This window comes from Pseudorasbora parva, chromosome 16, assembly GCF_024679245.1.
Source record: "Pseudorasbora parva isolate DD20220531a chromosome 16, ASM2467924v1, whole genome shotgun sequence".
In the NCBI taxonomy this organism is placed as follows: domain Eukaryota; kingdom Metazoa; phylum Chordata; class Actinopteri; order Cypriniformes; family Gobionidae; genus Pseudorasbora; species Pseudorasbora parva.
This window is the reverse complement of record NC_090187.1, coordinates 36,792,083-36,810,390: the sequence shown is the minus strand read 5'-3', so window position 1 is coordinate 36,810,390 and position 18,308 is coordinate 36,792,083. Positions and strand designations below refer to the sequence as shown.

At 37.8% G+C, this 18,308-nt stretch overlaps 1 protein-coding gene across 4 annotated transcripts in view; it reads right to left on the bottom strand.

Annotated features, from left to right (window-relative positions):
* Positions 1 to 1,045: 1,045 nt before the first annotated feature.
* ripor1 (RHO family interacting cell polarization regulator 1) overlaps positions 1,046 to 18,308 on the bottom strand; it is a 75,217-nt gene continuing 57,954 nt past the window's right edge. For 3 of the 4 annotated variants that reach the window (XM_067418874.1, XM_067418873.1, XM_067418872.1), the window contains exons 11-23: positions 16,675 to 16,823; positions 16,401 to 16,530; positions 14,597 to 14,749; positions 10,907 to 11,869; positions 9,084 to 9,217; positions 8,667 to 8,823; positions 6,109 to 6,244; positions 5,788 to 5,949; positions 5,363 to 5,521; positions 3,422 to 3,618; positions 2,739 to 2,822; positions 2,470 to 2,560; positions 1,046 to 1,436 (exon numbers count right to left, since the gene is read on the bottom strand). In XM_067418874.1, the coding sequence (XP_067274975.1) occupies positions 1,339 to 1,436; positions 2,470 to 2,560; positions 2,739 to 2,822; positions 3,422 to 3,618; positions 5,363 to 5,521; positions 5,788 to 5,949; positions 6,109 to 6,244; positions 8,667 to 8,823; positions 9,084 to 9,217; positions 10,907 to 11,869; positions 14,597 to 14,749; positions 16,401 to 16,530; positions 16,675 to 16,823 (2,613 nt within the window). In that variant the 3' untranslated portion in view covers positions 1,046 to 1,338. The remainder of the gene's footprint in view (positions 1,437 to 2,469; positions 2,561 to 2,738; positions 2,823 to 3,421; positions 3,619 to 5,362; positions 5,522 to 5,787; positions 5,950 to 6,108; positions 6,245 to 8,666; positions 8,824 to 9,083; positions 9,218 to 10,906; positions 11,870 to 14,596; positions 14,750 to 16,400; positions 16,531 to 16,674; positions 16,824 to 18,308) is intronic. The other variant, XM_067418875.1, reaches the window with a different exon arrangement.

Genomic DNA, 18,308 nt, shown 5'->3' with positions numbered 1-18,308 from the left:
AGATTATATCTGGCTCCAGCGAAAGGAGAAGATGCGCTCTAAGTTTACAGTTATTTGGCGTCCATCCATTTACGTTCCAATGAACCAAAACAAAGTCGGTACTTACAGGCTGGGCATAATCTCGTCACACCCGTGGCCCTCTTTCCACATCATTCTCCGAACGTTTAATCAGCCTCCCGTTACCCGCCAAATAGTAATCCTTTGCCGATGGGATCTCTCGAAGGAGAGTTCGCAGATTGAAATCCATGAGCCGCTCAGCGTGCGATTTCGCAGACGATACATACACTCTTCGGTAGTTGTCGTGATCCTTAAGCTTAGACTTCCTACGAAGCACAGCCACTTTGTCCTGTACTGTCTTGAGCTCCGCTTTCACCAGCCCTGGTTGTCGACCTCTCGGCCTTACGCGCTCCACGGCCACCAGCTTTGGCACCGGGTCACAGCGCAGACCCTCACGCAACAACTCTTTAACTTTGGCCTCCACGTCTTCTCCTTCCACTTGCGGCAGCCCGACAATAACCAATGAGACGTCTGGATCAAAGGGCTTGCCCCTCACCTCCCTTGTATTCATTTTTTTCTCAATGCTTTCCATTCTAGAACTTAAAATACTGACTTCCAAATCCAAGTTGTTGCGCATTTCGTTGACCACCTTCTCCAGCTCACTTTTAAAAGCGGCTTGTCCATCGGAGATTAATTTCTCCAAACTTCCGCGGAGTGTGTTAATCTTCACATCCATCTGTGTTTCAATTTTGATTTGCATGTTGTCCATTTTGGTCTGCATATTGTCCATTTTAACACTTAGCGCACGCAATTCATTCATTAAAGAGGACTGTTCACCGTCGGCGTCCTTCTTATGGCGTTGACGCGTATTATCAGCCATAATACAACTCCAAACAATTCAAAATTCCCAAGAGTTCGAGGCACAATCTTAAATAGTCAATTACTTACTTATTTAGACAATATAAACACCTAGATATATAATTATTTAAGGATTTGTACTGATCAGGAGAGGACAAACGTGTTCATGCGGCCATCTTCCCCCTTTATAAACCGACACCCACCTATGTATCTTACCTCATCACTTTACAGTAGTTCATCTTAGGCCATTTCCAAAATATTAATAACATACAGACATTCAAGTCCTCTTGTCTAATGATTGTATAACATTTGTCCATGTCTGAGGGCAATGCTGACACTCTATCTGTAAGAGTTTGGTCACGCTGAATTTATGTCATTTAAAACTGCTTGATAGTAGTGTGCATTTAATAGTTTGTAATTGGCATGATCATGACAGTGAGGATACCGAGACGCAAGTACATTGCTTTCGACAAGTTGATTGTGTTAGAAAGCCGTACTGGCCATACTGCCGGGTGCAAAAATGCGGGACATTCCATCTTGTGAGGACTCTAGGTGTCGATGGGCCATCTTCCCCTCCTCACCTGCAATTAAAACAAATGAAATGGAAATAAGATGCATTATCCTCCTTTTTAAAATGTCAATACCCTAAATCACAAAAACTGGAATTATGTTCATAAAATTAAGTGGTGGATGGTGGGGGCCTAATGCTATTTCATGCATTCTGACTTATTTACACTGTCAAAGAGTTAAAGAGGATTCTCATGCTAAACAGCCACAATGTAAAAAAAAAAGTATTTCTGTGACAGACCCTTCAGGATTCAAACAAGATTCTGTTTTTCCCAGAGTATGGTCCTGGATGACGTCATAAAGGGTGAAATTCCTGGGATGTGCACTTATCCACATCATCCAGAGTGAGAGCAAAAGCACGACCATCAACGAGCTTCGTTTGGGTTACGGAAGCTGCCGGCAATGCTGTCAATTTATTTTTAGACCACAAAATCAACAATGTCACTAAAGAAGGGTGTGTTTTTTCCGGAGCAGCGATGCAGTTCTGCAAGTGTGTTTGTTTCCGGTCATGAGTCAAAACTACATGCGGTGAGTAAAACTGCATCAAATGTCTGTGTAATATATATATATATATATATATATATATATATTCATATCTCCGAACTCGTGGAGGCGTGCAGTTGGCTATATATATATATATATATATATATATATATATATATATATATATATATATATTGCCAACTGCACGCCTCCACGAGTTCGGAGATATGAAGGATGTAATACTACTTTATAGATACTCAAGATTAACATAAGATTAGCATGTGTGTGTTATGTACCCTTTAACTATTTTATAGTTATATTTTTATTCATAATTTTATGATTTGTACATATAATTTTATGCAGATTGCACAAATGTATTCATTTTTAAAACTATAAGAATGTATTTTTTCTGAACCTGAAATGAAATTCTGATCTTTCCAGTTTTTCCATGGCCCACTGTAGGACCACATTAGTTCACATTTGCAGCAGATCCACGCTTCACTTTCCTTACTGATCTTTCTTTTGTCGATCCATTTCCTGTTGTTTAGTTAATTCACTGCTTACCTAGCACAAGCAGCGCTTGTTTGGCAGCATCTCTCACATCCTCCTTATCTGTCCGGCACAGATACACCAGCTGCTCAATGCTCTCTTTGGCCTGTGATGCACAAACACAGACAGACACTTTACTTAAAGTCCTCCACCAAATACTGAGGTGTGACGCTGCATTAAATCTGATTCCCATTTAGATCACAACAGCACATCTAAATAAATATATATATGTGGTGCTGGAGGAGAAAAATAGAGGAGAAATGTTTAGCCATGCATGAACTGACCTTCAGACATGCGAGTGCTTTACATCCACACACTCGCGTCTCAACGCCTTCATCCTCCAGCAACTCTAGACAGCTCACCAGCGCCTGAGACGGAACAATAATAAATTTCAATCAAAATCCTTTCTGAATATCAAAGCATTACAACTTTTACTTTGAATTTAAAGGTGATGAGTAGAGATCCACAAATACTAACATTCTGGCCAATACCAATGCCCGTTATTTTCATGCAATGGGAAATAACCAATAAATGGTCAGTATTATAATTATACATACTGTTTTGTCCAAAACCTTAAATAAGACATTAAAATATAACGCAGTACAGTATGAAAAACACATACTCTTTCAGAAATTTTCTAAAGATCAGATTTAACAGTGTTAACAGCATTAGACAAGTGTTTTTAGTATCACTGATGAATTCAATCTTACTTTTACTTTAATTTTCTGTTTTCATTTCAAGTTTTAGTAATTGTGTTGTTTTTGTTTATATAGTTTTTAAGATTTTGTTTATTTACTTGTAGTTATTTTAGTACTTTAACATTACCTAAAAAAAAAGCAACTTTTGACTAGTGGTGGATAAATAACCATGGTTGTGTAAGTTCCTGGAGTTCATTTGACCTGCAAATCTGTTGAAATATTCACCTCCAAAAGTGCAAACAGAGAGTTTTTTGCAGGACAACTCTTACCCTTTCCCTGTGGCGGGTTTGGTCAGCTAGACTCCGCAGCAGGGAGCTGGCTGCACTGCACACTTTCCCCCTCGGGTCCCTCAGCAGCAGACTGACTGCCCGCAAGCCTTCCCTCTTCAGACTACACTCTGGAGGCTTCTTCAAAGATTTTACCAGAACATCTTGATCTCCAGATTGCAGGCACTGAACTAGCCAGACTGCAAGACAAAGAGAAGAAAGAGACATGGATGAAACGTATACACTACAGAGAATAAACATGAGTAGGGGGAGGAATGGAAAGATGCACCAAGAAACCACAACGACAGAGAGGTTGAATGGGGTGTTGGAAGGGGTTTATACTACTTCCGATGTGCTGCACAATCACTCTTGCTAATGAATGTTTGAGGAGATATGGGTATAGTCCATTAACACTTAAGAACGTTCACACTTCACAACAATCTTTAGCAACATACAGCAGTGATCAAACTGGTTAATGTTCTATGAAAGTTCTCAATTTCTGGTGATGTAATAAAATCAGTTTAAATTGGATTTTGAATTGAATCACATTTCTGATCAAATTTTCCTATCTCAAGCATCCAGCACTCATTCAAGTCTTGTTACAGTGGTATTTTAATGCTGGACAAATTAGGTGTTTTGCTGCTGAATCACATGACATTAATGGTGATCTATAACCTACTTTTTAAAAAACTACCTCTGGTTTCACAGACAAGGCTTAAACATAGTCACAGGCTAAAATGCATTTTTTTTTTTGTAAAAATAATAAAATGAATTTGCATTAATGCATAAAAAAATAACAAATTAATCACAGTTTTCTTCTGCAATTAATCAAGATAAAAACATTGGAATTTTTAATTGGAATATAATTTTTAATTGGAATGTTGTATATAGTTAATCTCCAAATTAATATGAAAACGACAAAGAAAGGACATTTTAAATATTTGTTTGATGGCATCTTTTTATGAATGAATATCATTGATACTAATACTGCTATTAATGTCTCTATGATATTAATTTCAACATTTATTAAGTGACTTTTTAATTTAAGTAAACTTTTAACAATCCTCACATAAACCCTTTTTTAATAAAGGTAATATTTACCTGTGGCCTTCTGTCTAATAGGTAGGAAATATACAGAAATTGATTACAGTTATAAAACACTTTACAGTCTTAACTGTATAAATAATAATTAAATATAAAATAATCCTTATTTAAAGCTACAATGTTACCTTTGTTCCTTGTTTAACATTAATGAGAGACAGCAACTGGTTTATTAGTGCTGTGACTTACATTTAATCATTTAGCAGACACTTTTATCCAAAGCGACTTACAAAAAGGGGAGAGCAATAGAAGCAACGAAACAAACAAGGGCAACAACCTGCAAGTGCTGTAAGAAGTCTCATTTAATCGACCACAGTACACAATTTTTTTTTTCTCCCACTTGTAGGAGCAGCAACAGCAACTTGCCTCTGCCATGACGTGGACTTATTTAAGACTGCTTTTATGAGAATACTGAAGAAAAGGGCATTTGGCATGCATCTTTCTGTGCACACATTCTCGTTTGTCAGGTGGTTCTTGAATGGTTTAAAAGCATTTGTGTGGATAAAAGTGTGATCATATAATGTAACGCTAGCCAAATTATTTATTTATTTACGCTAGACAAATTATGACAGGAAAAAAATGTTTATGCGTTGCGTTAATTGCGTTAAAATAGAGTTAAAATAAAAAAATTGCATGCGTTAACGCATTAATTTTGACAGCCCTAAAAAGTATATATTGTAAAATTACTTCAAAAAAATCTTACTGACACTGTAGTGCAAGTTTTTCTGAAATTTCACATTTATTTGAGAATTGTGTATTTTGTTTTAAGGATGTTTACTGGTCGATTTGTCGCTGCAAATTACTGTCCATGTGCACAGGCATTCATTTGGCCCTCAGATATACCTTCTTCAGCCAGCTCAGGAATGTGTGTCTCCAAATCATTCACCCCCTCTGCTTCTAGGTAGCTCCAAAACTGGAAGAGGGTGAGAGACTCTTTGGATGCACATCCTGCACGCCTGGGCAGCTTCTTCTCCAGGATCCGCTCCAGCAGTCGAAGAAACACTAACACACACACAAGGTCAGAGTAACAGAGCATCAAAAGACAATCTGATTAAGTCTGCTGAACACATTTAATTTTATTTTTCACTTTAGACACTTTTAATTATACACTCTGTCTCATCAGAAACAATGATTAGCAGTTATAGTTAAGGTTGTAATTTATTTTGATTAATGGATTGCACAGCGATTTCCATTTAGAAACCAATCTGCCAATAACTCATTTCCTGTGCCTGTTCATGCATTAATACACTACACACACACACACATACCTGTGTCTGAGAAGCCGACTCCTCTCTCTGGGAGTCTGCTGGCGTAAGCTTTGCTGAGCGCCTGTAAGAAGGCCTCTGTGGAGGTGCTGTACACACTGCAGCCATCCGTGCACTGCCGCCATAGAAACACAGCCCCTTGGCACTGATCTAACTGAGGAACAACTGCTCCGACAAACAAAGAGAATGTCAGAAATAGAGGTATAAAAAAATATATGAACATTTGCACAGAAATAAGAGTACATAGTTGAGATTCAAAGGAAGCACCACAGAGAGAAAACGGAGGTAATGTAACGGTTTGATATAAAAACCTGCGTGACTCACCCTCCTCTGGTTGGATGACTCCGCCCCTCGAGTCCTTCACGACCCATCGTATGAGCTCGAGGACTCTCGCCTCCCTGAGAAGTCGGTCCAGAGCGTACATCTCCCCACAGCGCAGAGGCCCGAATGTGCCTAACCTCTGTTTACAAAAACAAAACACAGAGTATGAATACAGATGCACAGTGAAAACACTTTAATCATAAAAATCCCCAGTACTGTAAAAGGATTAGTTCACTTCAACATGAAAATCTCATGGGGATGTTCATGTCTTTCCTTCTTTAGTCGAAAAGAAATAAAAATTTTGAGGAAAACATTCCAGGATTTTTCTTCATATAATGATTCTCAATGGTTTTTCATTTCCATCTCAAAAAATTGAATTGCTTTGCGACTGAAGAAAGAAAGACATAACCATCTTGGATGAGACTGAGTGAGTAAAATATCAGGACATTTTCTTTTTAAGTAAACTAATCCTTTAACAGTAGTAGTTTTATATACAGGGCTTGACATTAACTTTTTCTGCCCACCTGCCACTGTGGCAAGAGTTTTTCCAAAATGTTACTAGTCACATTTTCACTGGCCACAAATTTTGACACTGGGAAAAATGGCGATATAGATATTTTTAATATTATCTCAAAAGCATAATATTCAATATTATCTCAGCAGCATGTATATTATTTAATATACACGCTGCTGTTACTAAGACATGACGTGTGGATCCTTTATACTGTTATACATGCATTTTCTTTCTCAACTGTTTATGTTCACTTAAAACATAACTGACTGTTTATACGAAAACTCACCAATACCAGCATTTTTAGCATTATTTTGTGTGTATTTGACTGTTTAAGTAGCCTAGAAACCTAGACGCACCCTAGCGGCAGCAAATCTAATCTGTTGCGAGTGTCGTCTAGCAACTCTCAATACACTTCGCCAATCACATCGTGTATAGAGTCAGTGGGCGGGGCTTAACATAATGACGTCCAAGTTGTGCTTACGTGCTACTAGTAAACACAGAAACTGGCGAACGGCGGTCTTTCGAATCAGCTTTGACCACGACTCTGGAAGACTTGGAGTTAAGCTTTTCTCTGAGAAAAGAATCTTGCACCAAACATCTTGATGAGGGTCTGGCTTGTTAGGCTACTGTTTAAGCGCAATAAGCAGCTAAACAGAATTTAATTTAGTACTGATACGTGGCTTTACAAGCAAACTTTGGGGGAGAGGACAAAATCTGCAGGAATGAGTAAAATTATGCGCAATACAACAAGGCAATAACCGTGTCTTAGACGTTAGAGTGAACAGGTTTTTTTTTGTGTGGGAAGGGGTGGGGGTGTATTGGTCTTATGTGTAGTTTTAAAGTCAAATATATGCAAATAATATATATATATATATATATATATATATATATATATATATATATATATATGTACACATTTACTCTTATTTTCGTCTGTCTAATATGTAAAAATGCTAAATGTTTCTTGTCACATCAAATTCAGTTATGATTTACATAAATAATGTCATATTTACAATTCAAAACAGTGAAATTTCATAAAAAAAGCCAAGTAGTGTGAATCCTTTAATATTACTATTGATCACTGAAAATTTTTATTGTATAACAGTTGCTAAATATTAACTGTTTAGCTACTTCTTACGACTTTCTTTCACTGCTATAACTAAAGTGTCATATTGAGGTTGGAATTCACACTAACAGTAAGCCCGCTTCTTTGATTTGATTGGCCATCTCACTCATTCTGACAGTGATGAGCGCTGTTAGACTGCTCAGGCAGACCAACCTAAAAACGAAGAATTTTTCATCCTGGCAACAAACAGAGCGGTGTTTAATCAAGTACAGCAGAGCAGCATCAAGAATATCAAATATTGGGGGGGACAATTCAGGCCATTTCTAATCATTCGCGGGAACGGGTCTCCCTCAACGTCCATGGTGATTACAACTTACGGCCCTGCAATGTGTGAAAACCCAGGCCAAAATTCAAGCCCTTTAACAGCAACAATACTCATCAGGAGTAAATGAGTGAGGGGAGGCGGGTTTGTGTTTCTGTCAACTCACTGTGCAAGAGTTGAGAGAGCGTGTGCAGCTGGTATCGTGTAGCTGTCTATTCTGTGGAAAATGAGTATTGGAAGCATTTCAGAAATTTCAGTAACCTATTGATATGTATCAAAAAATCTATATTGCACTTAGTATTTCAGAAGCCTTTTTGAAAGGCTACAATTGAAAAATGTACATATTACATGTAAAATCCAACCCTCCAAACTGGCTAGTAGGAGTGACTGTGTTACATATACCCGCATTTGGCGGGTGTTGATGTCAAGCCCATATATATAGAACTGTTTAATATATGTGCTAAATAATCAATTTAACAATTATTAATCACACAAAGATTATTTAAGATTATTTAATCAAGAAGAACATTCTGTTGATAATAATGCATTTACACTTATGCTCAACAACACAATAGAAAAAAATCACTTTGTTCATTTTGTTCCCTAAATATGTGGAACCAAATTTCCATATGAAGTATTATTAGACTACAGTAACTGACCAGCAGCTGTGAGCTGCAGTTCTTCAAATGAACCAGAAGGGTGTGATCTAGAGTCGGGCAGCCTGTGCTAAGAGGACCGGAGGGAGTGTCCCAACATCGTGCCTCACAGCCCTCATCCTCTCCTGCGCTCTCCACAGCTGCTGGCCGTTCCTCTGCACTGTATAAACATACACAAGAACAAACACATGTCAAACAAGAGAAGAAAAATGGCAACACAACAACATTATTATAAACAGTAAAGAGGCTGCATTAAACGTGGATAAAGTTGAATCAAGTTGAGTTAAACTAACAGTTGTCCTTCAAGGCACTAGGTGGCAGTAGTGTCACGTAACATTATAGAAGCAATGCATTTTGATGAAACCTTGGTTGAACTTGGTTTCTTTTTTATATGCTACAAGACATTTCTCAAGTTCTGACCTGTCTGTCACTTTCTGCCTCTCGCTTTCCTCCTCCTCCTCTTCCTCCAAGTCTGATGTATTGAGGAAGTCAAAGCTACCAAGAGCCGTCTCAACCGTCAAACTGACACTGGATGAGCGACTGCGACTTCGCCCCTGCAGATACACACATTTGCACACACACACAAAAAATGCAAATGATAAATCTTTTAAGTTTTATAAATAATTAAAAATGAAAAACCCTTCGTTTTAAGGTATAACAAAAGGTCAATAAAAACTACAATCAAATTATTATTATTAGCTAAAAGAACACCCAGAACTGAATGCCTAAATGTAATAATCTAGATATTATTCTTATATCATACTGGAACATCAGGTTTGACAAGCTTGTGAAGTTTGTGCAATCAATTGTTGATTATATGATATTATTATCAATTACAACAGTGAACATTTTTGACTTGTAAAATCAAGCGATAAGCATTTTCAATGGTTATCAAAAAGTCTATTGGGTCAAGGCACTGCACAGGAATAAATGTTAAATGTTTCTAAAATACAGCCAGAAATTTTAAACATGAGGCTTGTATGATAGAATTGCTAACTACTTTGTCTTTGTAAATGTGCAGATTGTAAGATGTAACTTCCAATGTTATGGCGACCTCTATTCGATGTTAAACTTTTCCAAATACCTTGAACAATATACTTCTATTGATATTTTTTTTTTACAAATCAAGGAAAAAATATCTGTTAATCAATGACATGACACAGGCAATAGAGCTTAACTTGTAAAACCTGGAACATTCATAAGGCCAATTCTGGAAAGAGACGCATTGTGTTTAGTCTATGACTAAGGTAAGTTAAGCCGGGAAAAACTCTGTAGACACAGGAAAAAGCGGTTAATAGTAAAAGCAAGGGGCGAGTCTTTGATGAACTCTATTGTTCTATAGATGAAGACCAAAGACTCTGAAGCCAAACCCGGATCTGAGACTTTGATGGTTATCGTGGGTCATGGATACAAGGAACACCCAAAGGCTCCTGCACCCAAAACATCGAGAATCAAACATCTCAGTTAGACTCAGCCAGGAAGAGCTACGCCCTAAGAATGTGTTTTTCCATTCCACCGCGTTACTTTGCCACTGTTTTTTAAAGCAAAAGCGCTAGATTGACATGTTTAACCATTGTGCTCACGTCTCGTGTCTTTTGTAGCATCTTGTGCATGATGCAGCCCTCTAAAAATGCAGCAATCAAATTTAAATATATTAAACTTAAAATAAAATAAAAAAATCTTCAGACCGTGCGTTTTTTTCGCTCCACTAACCTGCATCTTGTGTTTTTACCTTTACCAAATCATAAAAGGTTTCAAATGTTGATCAAGATGGCGATCTAGATATCTGTCGAAGACACACTGTGATCGGATCTCGGAGTAATGTAAATGATCTAGCCATCGTATCTGCATTCACAGGTCAACGTCACACAAAAACACCACCCACTATCAATTAGCAGGGTGTTTTTGCGTGACAATTAAGGGCGGAGTAGAACAGAGTAAGTTTTCTTTTTGTACCAGAGAGTTTAATGTCATACCATTTAATATCTGTAAAGGATGCACAATTTTGCCACCACATCTGGCAACAATTGTACCCATATGTCTTCCTTTTACCATTCCGATCATGGCATCCATGCAATGTATTATTATTTGAAACAACCTTCTCATTTTATGAGATTTGAAACTAGACTTTAAAAGAAACCAAGCCACTTAGGGACGAACATTTCTATTATAGACTTGTTTTAAATATTGTGCGGGAAACCACAACAACAAACCTACAAACAGTAAAAAGGTGCAGCACTCACTGTTAGCACCTCCTCCAACAGCTTCAGCTCTTGCTCTAAGACCTGCAGTTCTGGGAACTGGCCTCTATAGTCATCAAGGGAGGACAAAACTGCTGTAAGGGCCTCCTCCACGTTGCTGTCTGCTGATTGTTCCTCCAAACCACCCATGGATCTGGTGTCTACTAAAGAACCAGACTTCTCTGCCAGCAGGTCGTCTGTTTGTGTCTTTGTGAGGTGTGGCTCATGAGAGGAATCAGTCCTAGGAGCACCATTGTTCATCTGCTGGGAGAAAGCATTAGCACTGGAGGAAGAGTCTTTGTCTCCACAGGTGGGTATAGACATGAGCTCTGTAGCTTTTTCAGCTGAGGCACAAGCTGTGGTTTCAGCAGGAGAGCTACTTTCTGAACAGTTCAGTGGCTCAGTGGGACAGGATGGCTCACTTGTGGAGGGATCAGGAATGGGACAGTTCTCCTGAGTGTCTGGTACTACAAAACATGGTTCTGCTCGGTGAGGCATATCCATGGAAATGTCACTTACACATACCGAAGAGACCATCGAAGAATCTTCAGTGGCCTCCACGGATTCCCCAGCCAGTCTGTCTGTCAAAACACCATCTGCACTGTTCTCGCTGATATGGCTAAGGGAGCGAGAATAGCGGGGATGGCCATTGGGCACTTCCTGTTTTACAGGAGACTCGGCGGTGACGGTTATGCTGGCTGCTGGTTTCTTCAGATCCTCCTCTTCTTCTTCCTCCTCCTCTTCTTTCTGATTGGCCAAGCGGGTGGGAGTAGAGGTCGCCGATTCACGGGGTGCAAATGAGATTTCAATGGCAGGAGGAGCAGTTTGTACCTCAGGCTGTACTAAGTTCTTGTGTGCATGACGCATTCCCAAAGAAAGCTGAGGGCTGGAGGAGTCATCTGAGGATTCAGAGGAGTTTGACCACGCCGTTCCATTCTCCATATCTTCTTGTCTCCTCAGCATATTCTAGTGGGGACGAAAGAGATTATGAAGATGAAAACAAATGATTGTGATCATTAAAATAAAGACACTTTCACATGACTCACGTTACTGGTCCTCAAAGCATCAAACTCTGTGGAGCACAGCGTAAAGCTGGAATGCAGCGATCAAATAAGTTTAGCTTTCAAATGTCGAAATACAGGTTGTAAGGGCAATGCTGTAGACATACAACTGTTCAAAAGTTTGGGGTTGAAAATACTTTTTAATGTTTATAAAAGACAAATTTTACGATCTCCAAGGCTGAATTTATTTGATCTAAAACAGTAAAACTAATAATTTTCAAAAACAGTAATTAGAATCATTTTAATATATTTTAAAATGTAATTTATTGCTGTGTTGGCAAAGCCAAATTTTCAGTATCATTACTCCCATGATCTTCAGAAATCATTTTAATATGCTAATTAAGTGCTCAAGAAACATTTCGTATTATCAAAGTTGAAAAAAGTTGTGCTGCTATATATTTTCCAGGATTCTTTGATGAATAGAAGTTTCGAAAGAAAAATATTTATTCAGAATAGAAATCTTTTGTGGGATTATGTGTCTTTACAGTCAATTTTAATCAATTTAATAAATCCTTGCTGAATTAAGAGAGTTGTTATTATTATTTTTTTAAAATTTTACTGACCCTAAACTTTTGAATAATCATGTTATACACATTAGATATATGCAAATAGCTACTAAACAAAAGAAAAAGGAATGAGAAAGACCTTAATGGTCAATATAGCAGTCTTTCCTTACTAATACTGCATACACAAACAATTTTAAGAACATTTGTGCTAAAAAAGATCAAATATTACTTGTTACGGTAAATTTTAAATATGCTATTGACATGGTTTTCTTTGTACATTTCTGTATTTCCTCATTCAAGTACATAGAAACTAGCTGTCCATGGATGAAGATATTACAAAGATCATCACAGAGTGATCTGGGTTGTCTTAAAGAGAATTTATACATAGTAAAAGAGTAAAAAATATCCGTTCATAATGCTTTTGTAGAAGCCCTGATGGAGTCATGTGAAAGGCCATCATTTCATATTCTACTATATGGTCTATAGTGAGACATAAACAGCTAAAACAACACATGACGACTGTGAGCAGACAGCAGGCTAGTGTGTGGAAGGAGATGACAGTACAATAGGATGATAGGAGTGTGTTCTCCATCATTCAACATTAGCGTGTATCTTTGGACACGGAGCTTCATTATAGTGGAGAGAGCAGACTGGCGTCAGTCCCAGTGAGCTAAAACACTCCCTGCTCCCTCTAATTAACTTCTGCTGCAGCCGCTCCCTGCCTCGCTGGGCTAATGTGACCACCCTTCAAAACAATAACAGCGTCAATGAAGGCATTATTGACGACTGTAGATGCTACTATTGTCACTCACAGTCAGACGACGAATAACATGCACGAGAATCCAATTTGCTCTAGTTAATTAAAGACAACTGACAGTAACTACAGGACACAGTGGAAATCATCACTACAACAACCATAATTTCCTAGATAGATGGCAGATACTACTTATTACTAGAAGAACCATACAAACCTGTTTTAGTTACATCTAGGTATGCGCCCGAAGCCAAATACTGCGTTCGGAAAGGAAATGACGCATTCTACGGAGCCCCTAAAAGGGACATGGTGATGGGAAAAATATGAGATGGGAGGAAAAAATATATTTCAATGCTTTTGCATTCTCTCGCAATTATGTAGTTGGGTAATTATATTGTATATAATTTGCAGGCATCAGCGATGCGGGGTATTGAAATCGCTTTTGCCCTAAATTGCCATCACGCGTACTCTGTGTATGGGGAGTGGCGGTACTGACCACACATTTTACAAGAGATGATATTTGTCAATGACACTCAGGATCTGTTGCGCACCATATCCACTGCCATCGTCCTGTCAGCCATCTCTTTCTTCATGTGATAAGTGAAATCTGTACTGCCAAGTATCCAACTATTGCAGCAAGCCTAACCACGTCCCTTTAAAGGGATAGTTTGATGTATATCTGCTTACCCCCAGGGTATCTGTGTGTTTGTTCTTCTCTGAGTAAAGTTGTCACTGAGGCACTAACGGACTTTTTTCGAAATTTTTGGGAGCAGATTAGATCTTTAGGTTTAATTTCTACATTTCCATAACTGTTTATTTCACACCAACATAATTAATTGTGCAGCATCTGCGAGAGTGTGGGCGGGCTTTTGAAATCGCGGCTGTACTTCCTGCTCTACTTCCTGCTCTCTACTGCGCAACTCCGGTCCCGAAATCGCTACTGCGCAGACTCGGTCCCAAGATGTCCGCGCCGTGCAAGGGCGCCTGAAAGCTTCAAATCTGCCAAGCGGAAACGGATGATGTCGAGTCGTCCATATTTTTTTACGGTCTATGGTATAATGCAAGTCAATGGGGTCTAATTCTGATTAGACCACATTGACATGCATTATACAAGCAATGGTTGGAGATAAAAATCTTAATTTGTGAAGAAACTAACACACCTACATCTTGGATGCCCTGGGGGTAAGCAGATAAACATCAAATATTCATTTTTGGATGAACTATCCCTTTAAGGGCTCTGTAGAATACGTTATTAATTTTCCACGCCTTTCCGAATTCAGATTTAAGCTTCGGGCACATCCCTATTCACACTTTTTTAGTTATCTACTGACTACTGTCTACAGATATGCTACTACAGGCCGACCACACTTACATGGCTGGAAAGCAGAGAGGTTCCCAGACGGCCCGAGGTGACGTCACTGCACGAGCAGCTCTGAGTCAGTTTCTCTGTCAGTGTGTCTCTGAACACGTCCAGTAAGGACCAGCGCTGTTTGGATATCATGCTCTGTGGAGCTGTCTGCAGACTCTGCATGCAGTCGGCGGGAGAGCATGAGCATTTTGAGCAGGCTAACACTATATTACATTTGGCCCAAGGAAATCTGACCCAGTAAGCTATGAGTCTGACCAAGCCAAACTTCTTCCCTTTCATCTAACTCATTTGAGCTGATCTGAAATGGAGGCATTACTGTGACCTCAAGATGCTTCTGAGAAATGACTACTATTAGGTCTATGTGGAGCCTATTGTGCTAATTTAAATCTTAAATGGGTCTGAAGAACTGTGAGACCTCCATTAGGACGGAGGAGAGAGAAGAATGTTATATCGACATAATGTTGGTATGCACTTAAAAGAAATGTTTGGTTTGAATCAATTGAGATCCAGTGAAACACCCTGGAGTATATCAGAAGCAAAGTACATGAGTTACGAACGGAGATATACAGAGGGGTCCAAAAGTCTGAGGCCATATTGGGTACAAAAAAAATATAAATATATTCATAAAAACCTGGAAAGAGTTCAAAATATAAAAACAAAGAAAAGTCATATTTAAAGGTCACTAATCAAATATGCAAATTTGTGGCACTTTTATACAGACAATCAGAGTTTCTTGGTTCTGCAGCACAAGATGCTCTTTGGATTGTTCTTGGATCACGTTCGAGAACATCATCATCAGGTTTGACAAGCTTGTGAAGTTTGTGCATAAATATGGTAAACACCTCAGTTTTTCAATTATGTAAATTATAATAATAAAATCAAATAAAATGTACAAATTACTGTTATATATATATACAAATTACAGTAATTTGCTCAACATTTTATTTGATTTTATTATTATAATTTACATAATTGAAAAACTAAAAGTTTTATTACTTTTTTTATAAAATAATAAAAAGGCAGTTTATGATAATTTGAATGGGGTCATAAACTGCCTTTTTATTATTTTATAATGTACTATAATATATTAATATAATGATATATTATAATAGATTCATTAACATTTGAGGTCCACTAATGTTAGTTTGATTTTTACATCAAACATTGCCAACATTTTGAAATTAAAAGCAATTTTCAGAGCTTGATTTAAAAAGTTTTGAACTAACAAATAAGTTTTTAAATGTACATGATGTTTTTATTAGTTCAATGATCTATTGCATCAATCAATCAATCAATCTATTGCATCAATTGATAAATCAATCAATCAATCAACTTCATTTATATAGTGCTTTTACAATGAAAATTGTTTCAAAGCAGCTTCATAGTGTTAAACTGGACAATATTGCAACAACATTTGATTTGGCTGTGCAGTCGTTCTGGAGAAAACAGCGATGTTATCAGCTTATTTTAATTTATCATATAGCAACAATGTTGGCAGATCAGATCAAGTTTATGGAATTAAATAAAACCTAATTAATTCATTTTATTTGTAAATTTAGTTGAATAACTTAGATCATAAATTTAGCGTTATAGTTTTAGTGTCCCCAACTGAGCATGTCAAAAGACCAAGGGAAATTAGATTTCTCAATTCATGATTGCTTTAAAATCATTGTAGATTCAGGTTGTTTTTTAAAGAAAAGTTTTAAAGATATTTTTTTTCCCCTGCATTTCAGGCTTTCAGAACCCCATTGTATATTTTTAAGGGACAATGTAAATGGAATAGAATTAGACAAATGGACAGACTCACATAGAAGGCCTGCTCTCGTAGAGAGGGTGTGTCTGGAGGACTCTGGTTGTATGTAGAGAAGCGTTTGTTGACAGTAGGAGCTTTGTTCACAGTGCTAGCTGAGGACGACTGGTCATCTTTATCGAATGGACTACAGAAGAAAATGGAGAAAGAGCTTCATGACGATGGTGCATTTAAAATAGAATTACGGTCAATTTTATCACTAATTTTCTTTCTAAAAATTACACTACATGATCTGACATCTTTTTATGTGATCCCTCAAAGCTGTACTTACTTCCAGATGACCTCAAGACTAAGTTTGATGGTGCCCAAGTCATTGATATCCACAGCTACTGTTTGGGGGAGGGCAGCAAACAGGTCCTTCGTCTCACATGAGACACTTCCCACCACCACATGATTGGCCAGACTCTTCAGCTCCGTCACCTTAACAATCACATACCAGAAGTATAATTAGGACAATATTTCATCATCAGTTTTAAATGACCAGAAAAATATACAAAACATTTTAGGCTATGGCATCATTTCTTATCTTACTTTAAATGGATTTAAATATAAAGTTAATTACATTTTATTATTGTTATATTTTATAATAAAGATAATTGTAGTCTTTAGAATAATCATGTACAATAACATCATGGACATGGAATTTTGACTTCGGTCTTCCATATGAAATTGATACTCATCGATACTCCAGTTGGCTATATGGCTTTAATTTATGGAGTCAAACAGCACTTTGAATCAGACCCAAAAGAAAAAAGGGCCAAGCCCAAAATGCCTAGCTTTCAATTGTCTTAACCACAAATTATTGGTCAGGAAATTAGCAAAATCTAAGCTAAAGCACTTAAAAAGCCATTGCTGACTCAAAAAAACATCAAGGATAGAATAATGTTTTCGGCAGAAAATGCTAAATTATTTGTCTGGCTATCACCAGACCAAGCTCAATTTAAGATTAAACATTGGACTGGGGAGTCTGCTCTGTATTTTCTTCTGCACAAGAGGCGAAACATGCATTATTAAAACTCTGTACACAGTTGGATAGTCCTTCAACCAATCAGACCACAAGAGGCGTGATCAACAGGTGACCACTGATCTGTATTATAATCATTGGCATTGGCCCATTACTTCTCTATCTGTCATAATGTTAAACCCGCCAATAGCGGGCCAGGTGGATAAGCCAGTCTGTGATTGGTTCCCGCAAAATTGTAACAGCAGCAGTAGAAATGAATGTACGGGTTTCCAGACTGAGTTGCAGGGCGAAATCAAATCGCCGGCAGATCAGGCTGGGTTTACCCAGCCTAGTAAGTTGTTTGTGGAGTCACAATGAAACACGAGTTGCATGGTGATGCTTCATTCTTTGAAAATCTGGCGATAAATGTAATTTTAAAAAATGCATCGCTACCACACTGAAGCATGGATGAAGAGGTGTCATTGTTCGGGGGAACCTTTTTACATCCTGGTATTGATAAGCTACTTCATTATGAAAAGTCATATAATGCTTTGGAGTACAGGAGAATATTGCAGAATGGCTTGTTTCCCACAAATTAAAAGTTATTATCTAAAGAGAAATTATAAGATGTTTAAATTATGGACAAATTAATCGCTCCTTCCCAAATTGCTAATTTTAGGTCCAGATTTGAGCCCTATAGGGAATATTTGGTCTCACATTAAACTCTAACTTGGAGGAATTTTTCAACAGTTTGAAGCTATTACCATTGAGTTTACTCTTCTTACTGTAAAAGTCTATCTGCAAGTCAGGGAAGGCTATTCCATGCTAAGTTGCTTTATCTACAGTATTTATTTTGCCCAGGAGTGTACATTTAAAACATTTTGACAAACATCAGCTGCATTCTCTTCATTCTTCCCCTGGAGTCTCTCTGTTTTAATATCGCTGTCTTCTGTAAACTTCCC